Source organism: Brachyistius frenatus, unplaced genomic scaffold (assembly GCF_029030835.1).
Source record: "Brachyistius frenatus isolate BFR_SWC_R1_liver_20210118 unplaced genomic scaffold, ASM2903083v1 Contig_340, whole genome shotgun sequence".
In the NCBI taxonomy this organism is placed as follows: Eukaryota; Metazoa; Chordata; class Actinopteri; family Embiotocidae; genus Brachyistius; species Brachyistius frenatus.
Genome location: NW_027210939.1, coordinates 50,192 through 63,210, shown reverse-complemented (window position 1 = coordinate 63,210; position 13,019 = coordinate 50,192). Strand labels below are relative to the sequence as shown.

The 13,019-nt window shown below is 45.3% G+C and overlaps 1 protein-coding gene across 1 annotated transcript; it reads left to right on the top strand.

The window, feature by feature from the left end:
- The first annotated feature begins 3,159 nt into the window (after positions 1 to 3,159).
- On the top strand, positions 3,160 to 11,213 carry rnf144b (ring finger protein 144B). The gene is given in 9 exon segments (XM_069723677.1): positions 3,160 to 3,245; positions 3,277 to 3,411; positions 3,414 to 3,580; positions 4,621 to 4,725; positions 5,585 to 5,645; positions 6,829 to 7,036; positions 8,804 to 8,948; positions 9,160 to 9,249; positions 10,402 to 11,213. Coding segments are annotated over 9 exon segments (1,158 nt in total). The 5' UTR covers positions 3,160 to 3,169; the 3' UTR covers positions 10,573 to 11,213.
- Positions 11,214 to 13,019: the final 1,806 nt, after the last annotated feature.

Sequence of the window (13,019 nt, the reverse complement as noted above, 5' to 3'; positions counted from 1 at the left end):
TCCAAAAGAAACTGCGTGCTCAGGGGGGTGGGGGGTGGGGGGGTTGATTATGGAGCTCCAGAAGTGGAGGTTCAGGTTTGGTCTTTTTGGGAGCAGGGAGTGCAATCAGGAAGAGGCCAGTACTGGAAGGGATGTTTGTAGATTAGTTTAGTCTCATATGCAAATATTCTGCCTGTGAAACAAACTGTGGTCTAATCCTCTTTTGTTTCAATTTAAATCTGATCACTATGTTGCTTTAGAATCAGATGAAGTATTGATTCACAGTCAAACTGCTTTATATCATCATATCAGTTGTTATTCTGGCATAGAAACACTTCACATGAGTCTGCTCTGTTGTTGAATGGTTTCCCAGGTAATCTCCAGCCTGTTTACTTCTGATGAAAGTTGTTTGTCTGCAACATGAGACCACAGGCTGGTTGTGCTGAGGCAGACAGGACAGGCCGGCGGCGCCGTGGGATGACGACGACAGCAGCCGGCTCAGCTCGTCTGGCTGAAAGTAGTGCAGGACGTGACGGTGCAGAAATAGCAGCAGGCACAACGCCACCAGCTCGACAAGCTCCGTGATCTGCACGTGAGCCGAGCCGCCGCTGATCGATAATAAAAGAGCACTCGGTGAACATGTGGGACAGTGGTGGCGGCGGCCGCATCCATCGAGCTGCTCCAAAGTTTCTCGCCAACTTTTACAGTCTGCTGCAGCACAGAACAATGTGAGATTTCAACAGCCGCTCAGGCTGCAGAGTGTGTTTCTAACGCCACAGTTTCCTGTGTGACCCTGTTCTGTGTCCAACCAGTTATTCACGGGATTAATCGCAAATCCCAGATATGGTGTTATTCTTTCTCAGGCTTTTTGAGATTGGACCGAACCAAAGGGATAATTTTGGGGGTTTGGTGACTTTGGTTCTCTTTAACTCCGGTTTAGAGTTTTTATTGTCCAGCCACCTCTTTCCTGCTGTGGAGGGAATAATGTCTGATAACCAAAGGTGGAAGTCAATTCAATAATATTGTAGTTATTTACATTGTGCTAAATCACAACAAAGGTTATTTCAAGGCTCTTAATGATCCGAGAGACAGTAAACTGCTGGTGAGGCCAGGGATCACAGAGTAGAAACATGCAGCTGCAGGACCAGGACCAGGACCAGGTCCAGGTCGGTCCCGGTCCTGTTCCAGGACCACGGATACCTGCAAAACAAGCACAACACTACACAAGCAAGGAGAAGAGACAACAAACAGTAAACCGAAGTACAGGACAGAGAAAGCATGGCGTTAATGAGATGAAACTGTTGTGAGAGCTCAGTGCATCCTGGGAGGTCCTCTAACAGCATCAGCCTGTAACAACGTCACCAGTACGGAACGATAAGCTTTGTCAAATAGGAAAGTTTCAGTTCTTAATCCTCACCTTAAAGTAGAGAAGGCGTCTGCCTCCTGAACGCTGAAGCCTCCTGTTCTACATCTGGAAACTCTGGGAACCTCCAGCAGCCAAGGACTGAGACGGAAGATAATATGATGGTATAAGATCTGTGAGATAAGATGGAGCTCCACCTCTAAGAGCTTTGTAAGTTAGGAGAAGAGTTTTGAATTCAGTTCTTGATTTTATGGGAAGTCAGTGAAGAGAAGTTAATATGGTAGAAATGTGATGTGCTGCTGCGTCTGTTGGAGGGACGTCCGGACAACAAGGAGTTACAACACACCAGACTGCAAGTAACAGATGCTTGGATCCACTTTTCCACATCGTGCTGCAGCAAGATGGTTAAGATGGTCAAGATGGTTAAGATGGTCAAGATGGTCAAGATGGTTAAGATGGTCAAGATGATCAAGATGGTTAAGATGGTCAAGATGGTCAAGATGATCAAGATGGTCAAGATGGTCAAGATGGTTAAGATGGTCAAGATGGTTAAGATGGTCAAGATGGTCAAGATGATCAAGATGGTCAAGATGGTCAAGATGGTTAAGATGGTCAAGATGGTCAAGATGATCAAGATGGTCAAGATGATCAAGATGGTCAAGATGGTCAAGATGGTCAAGATGGTTAAGATGATCAAGATGGTTAAGATGGTCAAGATGGTCAAGATGATCAAGATGGTCAAGATGGTTAAGATGGTCAAGATGGTCAAGATGGTTAAGATGGTCAAGATGGTCAAGATGATCAAGATGGTCAAGATGGTCAAGATGGTCAAGATGGTCAAGATGATCAAGATGGTCAAGATGGTCAAGATGGTCAAGATGGTCAAGATGGTCAAGATGATCAAGATGGTCAAGATGATCAAGATGGTCGACAAAAAAACTGAAATATCGAGAAAGCTGTTGGGAGGCTTTCCTCCAAATTCTGCTTTCGTGGTCCTCAGAGGATGAACCAGTCTGTGTTTGTTGGTCCTGCATCTTCTCGGGACACCAAGAGATTTGCAGCCGTCCCACAACCAGCGTGTTGCCTTGACATTCGGTTCATGTCCGTCTGATGGCATCAGCAGCCTCAGCGGCGCTTTGTGTTAATCCACAGCGTTAACGTGCTAACATGAAACTAAGATGGTGAACATGATTACCTGCTAACCGTTAGCATGTTAGCGTGCAGTTCCAGACTCACTGATGTGCCGACATGCGGACTGTTAATACTTCAGCCCGCTGCAGCAACTGAAATGTAGCTCATCAATGCTATCATATCATAACAGTTTATTACAAAAGGTTTCATTTCATTTCTTCCTCTTTCCGCCTTCCTTCCTGTGTGTCTGCTGTGTTCACTGCTGAGGCCACAGCAGCCTGCAGCGTCACCATGTTTCTAAAAGTGACGCGACCATCGATCCGTCCTGTCAGAATGAGCTGGTCGATAACCGGCTTGCTGAACAGACATCAGACTCTGGCCTCATAAATGACACCAATATATGTAGAAAAAAAAGGATGTTGACGAGGGATCAATAACACCCCAGTAATCACACATAATCACATCCTGCTTCACGCACCAGTCATTTCTAACCGTGACTAATTCATGGCTCAGTGAACTCATCAGAGTTGGTGTTCCAGTTCCTCCAACCCTGAATGGACAAATACATCCGTGTTGTCTTTGCTTTCAGGAACATGGAGGCTGAAGCTCCTGTCCGTGCCCAGCAGAAGGGCTAGAAGCAGCCTGACCCCCCCCCCCCACCCTCACTCCCCCCCGCCTGCCTGCCTCGTCCCCACCATGGCCAGCGGGAGTCCCACCCCGAGCTGGGTGACGCGGCGCTTGGCACCGGACACACCTGAGGCACCGGACACACCTGACACACACACCTGAGGCACCGGACACACCGGACACACCTGAGGCACCGGACACACCTGAGGCACCGGACACACCTGAGGCACCGGACACACCTGAGGCACCGGACACACCGGACACACCTGAGGCACCGGACGCACCGGACACACCTGAGGCACCGGACACACCACACCTGAGGCACCGGACACACCGGACACACCTGAGGCACCGGACACTCCTCAGGCGGGCGCTGACCCCCTGCTGGGAGAAGAAGTCTTCTGCAAGCTGTGCCTCAGCGAGCAGCCTTCTGCAGCCACCAAGGACCTGCAGAGCTGCAGGTGCATCTACTGCACAGCGGTAGGTAGACGGAGGTGGGCGGTTTATTAAAGACGTATTTACAGTAGATTATGTTTGATCCAAATGTTTGTACAACATGAGCTGTTATGAGAATGAAACCTGTCAACCTTTGTAACAGGAACAGAATTATTGCTCATGCTTTGAGTCTTTCTGTAGGCCGTGAAGTGATCCAACAGCAGACTTTTTATCTCAGTAATTTAGGCAAATGTCCAGTGTGTATATGAGGAGATGCTCCTTGTTGCAGCGCCACTTCCTGCTTTAAGACCTTAAAATAGATCCTCATTATAGGCAAATCTAGCACATTTCCATTTTAGTGAAATGAAGTGGTTTCAACACAGGTCTGGCCGACTTCTCCTCCCGTCTACATTTTCAGTGATTTATCAGCTCACAAACGGAGTGAGAGTGAGTTTATGAGAGCAGGAGTGCTATCTTTAGAAAACAGCTGATTTATTTATCGTGGGAGTACAGAGGTCTGTTCCTGCCGGCATCTCTGAACCCAGCAGAGCCCAGATAGAGGCAGGTGTTAATCTCTGCCCCCCCCCCCACACACACACACACACAGGAGGAAGAGGGGAAAACCTCTGCTTCTCTGTTCTTGTATTGACGTGAAATATCTCTTTTACTATCTGATCCTTGTGTTCATGTAGAACCAGTACGACTTCTGCCCGAGTTTTGTTTTTTCTTTACAGAAAAGGGATATTTCTATGATTTGACTTTCTGTTCCTCATAGCTGTCTCCCTTTGCGCAACAAAGTTCCTGCAACCTTTCCAGACTTCATGGTTGAGGCAACACATGACTTTTGACGTGTGAGTGCTGATGATGAACTCGTGTTTCTGTGACATTTAGGTCCTCCTGCTTTTCCAACAGCTCGTTTTTACCTTTGCTTTGTTTTCATTTTACTCGTTTCATGATACCTGTTTATTTTTATAATATGTTGTGTATTCCTTTTCAGACAGTAGAGATCAATAGCTGTTTGCTGTGATGCATTGTGGGACAGCTCTCAGCAGTCTAATGCTGCCATGTTGTTCTTCCCTCTCCAGTGTCTGCAGCAGTATGTTCAGCTCGCCATAATGGAGGGCGGGGGGGCGCCCATCACCTGCCCAGATATGGCGTGCCAGCAGACTGGCATGTTCCTGGACTCTGAGGTACGGCCTGTTTCCTGGAAACATGTCAGCATCGTTATTGTTTTGGTTGTGGATCATTCCTAGAATTTCTCAGCTGCTTGTTCCTCCAGTTTGTGTTCAGTCCTGAATGCTGCAATCACACCTCTGAAGAAGCGTGACGTTGAAGTTTCACCCTTTTGTTTTGAAAGCTGTGTGTTAGACTGTGAGTTGCGTAAATGCTGTGTACATTTCTGAGGAAATTCTACTTGTTTTTCAGTGCAGAGTAAAATGAAGTAATGTGAACCACTTCAGTGAAGAAACTCAAAATGCTGACTAGCACACAACTGGAAGTTCTGCTCCTGTGATGTGTTTCTCATCTGAACACAACTTTTAAGACACTCACTGTGGAAAAATCCCAGTCTGACTAGTATTCATGGTCCCTCAGTCTAAAATACAATTGTTTTGATTGTATAATTTCTGTCTCCTGTAACGCAGCAATGAAATCAGGCAGATGTTAAACAAACATAAAGATTTTACTTAAAATGAAAAATGGCATTTTAATAGTAGTTTGCAGTTTATTTTGTTTCTATAAAACATCAATCCACCCTTGTTTTGTCGACCCGTGTCTGTTCACTGCCTGCTGAGGTGTCTTGGATACAATGCAGCACATTGCAGTTGCTAGGTGACCATCTGATCCAGATGATCTGGCAGCAACAACAGACTCATTTTCATCTGGTTGTTTTCTGAATACCCACTGTGGTTCAAAACAGATGCTGCGTTTCAAAGAACTTCATATGAACCTCATAAAGTTGAATATCCAAAATCCTGTTTTTTTCATACACCTGAGATCCCTGAGGGAAATGAACTGACTGAAGCTTCGCTCTGTGCTCTGTGATTGCAGATTGCCAGCTTGGCTGCAGCTGATCATGTGGAGCTGTACCAGCGTCTGAAGTTTGAGAGAGGTCGGTATTGTTGCGTTCACATGTTGGCAGGCGCGGTGGGCTATTTCAGGTCACTGGGTTGAGGCTCACATGCCTGGCATAGTGTTGGGCCTCCTGCCCTTTGTCCTCCTGCTCTGCTCCAGTAATAATAATAACCGCTGCTACAGATCCATGTTTCTATCTGGATTCTGTTGATCTATTTAACGTTATAATTACAGTAATGTGTGTGATGTGTGTCTGGCCAGGTGCACTATAAACTGTGGAAGTGTTTGTTCTCTGCCGGAGAGCTGAGAGACGCTTCAAGTAGCTTTCTGTTGACATTCATGAATTGCCACTTGAGGTTGATTTGCCTTGCAGCTGTATTGGTCTGCGAGGCCAATATTAGCTATTGTTTACTTTAGCTATAAATCATAAGACTCATATTGTTGGAAGTGCAAAGTGCATACTGTTGTGAAACTGCGTTTCCCATCAGTTATGATTCACGTATTCAAGTATGAGTAAATGGTCCGAGTTACCTCATGATAGCTGGTTTTATTTTGGATCAAATTTCTTAGAACATTTATAGATCATATTTTCCAGGAAGCCTTCTCAGAAAAATAATAAAAATTAGAAGACTGCTTCTGTCAGATGTTTTCAGCCACATGCTACATTTCTATCAGTCTCAGCTTTACTCAAATACTTTTCAGCAAATGCTCACAAGATGTTAAAACATAATAAACATAACCTGCTTCCAATTACCGGTAGACAGTTCAATTATCAGTGGGAGCGTGCTGATGTTAGCATTTAGCACAAAGCACATGCTTCTGTCAGAAGTCGGTTCAGTTTTCATCGTCTGAGGTAAACGATCTGTTGTTGTTGTCAGTTATTGTAGTGACTTTTTTTTTTATACATTCATTTTTTTGCAGTCAACAGTTGTATTTTTTATTCTTTTTTTCCCCCACCAACAGTCCAAAACCCAACGTCACTCTGTTTACAAGGATATAAAACAGAAGAACATCCAAACTATAACCTGATTGATAAAATAATTTTAAAGATGATACTCATATCACAGCCCCCCCCCCCCTTTAGAAATAACACAAACAATATCTCTTATGTAGTGACAATGCGGATAAGTCGAAATGATCTGATGACATAGAAATCTAGCCTCCATAACAAACAATTGAACCTTATTTTGAAGTGTATTTCCTGTGTTTCTGCTCCCCAGAAGTGACGCTGGACCCCGGTAGAGCCTGGTGCCCGGTGCTGGAGTGCCAGGCGGTGTGCAGCATGCAGCCGAGCACCGAGGGCCGACCCGCCGCCGTGCCCTGCCCGACCTGCCGCGCCGTCTTCTGCTCCGGCTGTAGGGGGCGCTGGCAGGACGGCCACGCCTGCCCAGAGCAACAGCCCATGATGTCGCCCTCTCATGAAAGAAGGTCAGTCAGCTGGCCGCCGGTCAGAGCTGCACTTTGAACATGATACCGGGCTGAAAGCAGGATGCGTGTTAGTTCAGGATCCACAAAGACACACTTGTTACTGCTGTAAACTAACTGTGAACCACAAGTACACAAAGTTTGACTAATTATACTTTTTATAAGATATTATTTGCATAACTTTTCATAACTTCTATATTATGAGGAAAATCCCATGCTCCTCTTTTTTCTAATATATATATATAAAAGAGCTGACAGTTATTGAGGCAGGATGTTTACTGACTGGATTATTTCAGTGATGTAGAGTTCCTCGTCCCCCAGCAGAAGCCCTGTGATGAATAAAACCATTATTTCAGGATTAATAGCTTAGTCTTCCTCGGCAGTGCCCTCTGTGTTGTCCCTGTTGTTCAGCTACATTACTGCTCCGAGCTCTGCCAGACTGACTGATGTCATCGGGGAGTTATATTGGAATTCCATTGTCTCGGTGCCAAAGGGAGGAGGACAGGCAGCGGGCCAGTCGGTTGGCTGTACAGCAGCAGGCTGTGCACTGCGGTGAAGCGCTGGTCTCTGCAGCAGGGACGAGGACAGCGACCCGCACATATGAGTTTCAGAGCATAATATTCATAAATCTCCGGCTGCAGAGGGTTTTGGATTCGTGTTTGTGCCCAGGATGTAGCTGGGATTTCAAAAATACTGCATTCCCCAGAAACAACCCACGCCCCACCAAACACTCAATAAAGCCAACCTCCAGCTTTATTCTTTTAAATTCCTGTTATATATTCTGTAACTTTTTTTTCCTAGTCTCGCCCCACGATCGCCGTGACTTGTTATTCCAGTTTCACTTATTGTATCAGCCTGACAGTGTCTTCATGTTTGAGAGGACTTTTTAGAAGTGTCACTTCTGTTCAACCAGTATTATTTTCTCTCAGCACAAAACCTACAACAGCTTGGGGACCACTTAACGGAATATTTTTCATGTTAATAAAAAAAAAACTAAAACTAATTTAACAATGCGTTTATTCACAACAATCTTTTGGTTTGTTGGTTTCATCACGTTTCTCTAGTTTTGTTCATCGTTTCTGGCTTCAGCACAGTTGATTGACATCAGAAAGCCCCGCCTTCAAAGCGTTCTGCAACCAGACATCTTCACATTAGATGAGGATAATCACACTTTTTTCATCCCAAGCTCTGTGGAGCGTTTTAGCGTCTTTCATTTCATTGTTTTGGTTTTGAGGGCCGTGTCTTCGCCGTATTTCTTCGAAGCTCTCATCTCATCGTAGTTTCCAGCTGCAACAGGCAGGAAAGCTCCTTTAAGCCGACACCACAGCAGCAGCCCAACAGAGGGGCTCGCTAGAGAGCCAGATATTTACTGCAAAGCTCAAAGGAGATTAAATGTTGGTCCAACTGCACGCTAATGTTGCTCATTATGTTTGTAAATGTGCGAACCAGAGTGTTAGAGCTCGTCATCCTGGCCACAAAAGCAATTCATTCGACAATAAATGTAAGAATGTGTGACTCAGCCTTGTTTATTTTATAGTGTTATTGAAACCCTGAGTCAGACTTAAAGGCCAGCAGTAGTTACAGTCTTGCATTGTACTTTGGGACTACTGCTCTCATACCTTTGCTTCCCAAAATAATGAACCCAGTTGAAAGTAGGCACTGACCCTTCACCCTGCTGCTAAACACACATTCCTCCTGAGGCCGTCACGGCTTCATACTCCGACGTTAACTCCTATTAACGCCGTCACTGATGTCTCTCCTGACACACAGGTCCCGCTCCGACAGCGACTCCGAGACGCCCATCAAGCAGTGTCCTATGTGCGGTGTGTACATCGAGAGGAACCAGGGTTGTGCACAGATGCTGTGCAAGAGCTGCAAACACACCTTCTGCTGGTACTGTCTGCAGAGTCTGGACGTGAGTCTCATGACTGATACACCGTTTACACCACAACATGAAGCGTAACCACGCAGACTAACCACCTGTTTAGTCCATCTCCAGTCTTATTACATGCGTGTGTGTGTGTGTGTGTGTGTGTGTGTGTGTGTGTGTGTGTGTGTGTGTGTGTGTGTGTGTGTGTGTGTGCGTGCGTGCGTGCGTGCGTGCGTGCGCGTGTGTTTGAATGCAGGGTGATATCTTCCTGAGACATTATGATAAGGGACCGTGCAGGAACAAGCTGGGACACTCCAGGGCCTCTGTGATGTGGAACAGGACGCAGGTGAGGACCTACCGTGTTCATTCATTTCAGCCTTGTGTTGAAGTTGTGGTTGTCTGAACGGATTACCCTACAGAGCCGTCCGCGAGGGCTGGCTTTCATTTTAGTGTAACTGTGTCATCACACCACCCGGGTCGGCCGTAAAAGATTTTGGACTTCATCCCGGCCCTGCAGTTTGTTAGAAGCGCTCACCGAGGGCATCGCAGGACTCCACGCAGGGCCGTAACGAAGAGACGAATATCAGCTCTCCTCCATCACCACAAGCAGCGAGCTCCTTCTGTTGATCAGCTGCTGCATTTAAAGACCTGTAAAGTCTGAGCCAGCTCACTGTTTGTGGTTCGTTGTTTTCCACCCGTGTGCTCAACAAGTCCTTCATCAGACTGAACTAATCCCGGCTCTAATCTCAGATTCCTGCCCTGGAATGACGTCACTCGCCGTCCGTTCATCACAGACGGCCGCCAAACCTACTTTGTTTCTGCTTTTCCTGCTCCAGCATCACATGATTAGCATCGAGCTGGCTGTGAGCCTCCTGACTGGGAGCGTCTGGAGAGTCAGAGCACAGCATAAACTGTGCTTTGTTTATCAAGTTGAGGACTGCATTACCCATAATCCCCTTTGTGTCCTGACACAAACATGATTTCTCCATAAATGTCTCTTTTATTGGTTTCAGCTAAAATCTATATGTCTATTTATACTTTTTTTGTGTGCTATAAATGAATGCCCAACCGTACGATAAAAATACAGAATAACATCGCACATTTTATAACATTATATAATAAATCATTAGTGGAAGCTCATTTGTTTACAGTACTAACAATAAAGTATGATGAGGATTTTTATGTGTTAAAATGCTGCCTGGGCCAAATTGTATTGTATACATGGAGCTCTTAATAATGGTCGTAACAGTTTTATTAATTCAAGGCAGGAAAAGATTTATTTTCTGACCACTGATTGGGGCAGCAGAAAATCAGAATATATCAGAAGTGAATTTAAACGGTAAAAGTTGATTCTGTAAAAAAGAAAACAATAAGCTGAAAGATGTTAAAATGCTGTGTTTCTTTAAGAGGTCTCCACTCTGAGTGAGTCGTTTGACCCAGTGTTGATATGAAAGCGGTGATGGAGGAGGTTTCAGCATGTTGCCGTGCCGTCCCTCAGGTGGTGGGTCTCCTGGTGGGGCTCAGCATCATCGTGTTGGTGACGTCTCCGCTCCTCCTGCTGGCCTCGCCCTGCATCCTGTGCTGCGTGTGCAAGCCCTGCCGAGGGAAGAAGAAGAAGAAGAGGAAGAGGAAGAGGGGTCTCGGCCAGCCGGACTCCTCCACGTCGTAGCGGCTGCATCTCTCGTCCGGGATCGCTCCGCTGACTTCGTGAAAGCCGAGCGAGGTGGAGAAGAGTCCAGGTGTGGCACGACGGAGAACTTCTTTTTGTTTCTCGACGGACTGGAAGCCCTCTGAGTGGTTCGTCCGGATCGACGAGTTCAGACGTTCATCTTCAGCCTCAGAGAGAGAGAAGCTCACAAATCACTCTTGACCTGCAGGACTGTGTACTTTATATGGTGCGAGTGTAAATATGTGGAGAATGAATGTAAGTCACCCACCTCGTTAGTTTTCAGAGGCACAACAGGTAGGAAGTAGGAAGAGGATTCCTGGACAGGGCTCGCTCTATCTCTCTCTCTCTAACACATACACACACACACACACACACACACACACACACACACACACACACACACACACACACACACACACACACACACACACACACACTTCAACCCTCATGTGCCAAACGTCATGATGCCAAACCAGAGGTGTTAGGTGCTCAAGTGCCTCGCTCTCCAGTGCCTGGTGCTTGGTTAGATTTGCTTCGCCTTCCATTCTGTCTTTATCTTATGCAAAGACTTTTAGCGTTATGAAAACCGCACGGTTGCAGATCCCTAATCAATGCAAAACATTCTTTGATAATGCGAGAAAGCGAACACACACACACACACACACACACACACACACACACACACACACACACACACACACACACACACACACACACACACACACACACACACACACACACACACACACACACACACACACACACACACACACACACACACACACACACACACACACACACACACACACACACACACACACACACACACACACACACACACACACACACACACACACACACACACACACACACACACACACACACACACACACACACACACACACACACACACACACACACACACACACACACACACACACACACACACACACACACACACACACACACACACACACACACACACACACACACACACACACACACACACACACACACACACACACACACACACACACACACACACACACACACACACACACACACACACACACACACACAGGCATCCTGTGTGCACTGGATAATCTGTGTCGATGTGAAACATGATAGGGCTTCAAACTCTTCTTCTGCTGATGGTTGTTGTTTCCACCTGGTCTGTACGTCCCGGGCCAAAGGCTCTAAAGGACAGCGTGTACTTTTCTAAAGTGTGTTCATGTGTATTTATGGGTTGTGTGTGTATGGTATCATTTCTATGTTTCTGTTGATGTTTCTGCATCAGATATTTTATAAAAGCAACCATTGTAAATGAGAATAAACATAATGTATTGAACAAGCAGCAGCCTCCACTTCTTCACTTTTGCAAAACGGTCATGAGAAAAAAAGAATACAAACATAAACGCTGTATAGGTAGGTAGGTAGGTATTTACTTTATTAATCCCCGAGGGGAAATTTTTTCGCTACAGCAGCATACAGAAGCAATAAGATAATAATAGAAATAATAGAATAAAAGAATAGAATAGAATAGAATAATAGAAAAGCAATAAAATAGCAGTAAAAAATATAAAATGCACAGTATATACAGTACATTATATATCTATATTATATACAAACAAACCAAGAAACACAGTCAACAGTGTTATTGTACTGTGATGGATTTTGCCCGAGGTGAGTTATTGTACAGTCTTATTGCGGTCGGCAGGAATGATCTCCTGTATCAGGAATGATCTCCTGGATCTGGAATGATCTCCTGTATCAGGAATGATCTCCTGTATCAGGAATGATCTCCTGTATCTGGAATGATCTCCTGTATCAGGAATGATCTCTTGTATCTGGAATGATCTCCTGTATCAGGAATGATCTCCTGTATCTGGAATGATCTCCTGTATCAGTAATGATCTCCTGTATCAGGAATGATCTCCTGTATCAGGAATGATCTCCTGTATCTGGAATGATCTCCTGTATCAGGAATGATCTCCTGTATCTGGAATGATCTCCTGTATCAGTAATGATCTCCTGTATCAGTAATGATCTCCTGTATCAGGAATGATCTCTTGTATCTGGAATGATCTCCTGTATCAGGAATGATCTCCTGTATCTGGAATGATCTCCTGTATCAGTAATGATCTCCTGTATCAGGAATGATCTCCTGTATCTGGAATGATCTCCTGTATCAGTAATGATCTCCTGTATCAGGAATGATCTCTTGTATCTGGAATGATCTCCTGTATCAGGAATGATCTCCTGTATCAGGAATGATCTCCTGTATCAGTAATGATCTCCTGTATCAGGAATGATCTCCTGTATCTGGAATGATCTCCTGTATCAGTAATGATCTCCTGTATCAGGAATGATCTCCTGTATCTGGAATGATCTCCTGTATCAGTAATGATCTCCTGTATCTGGAATGATCTCCTGTATCAGGAATGATC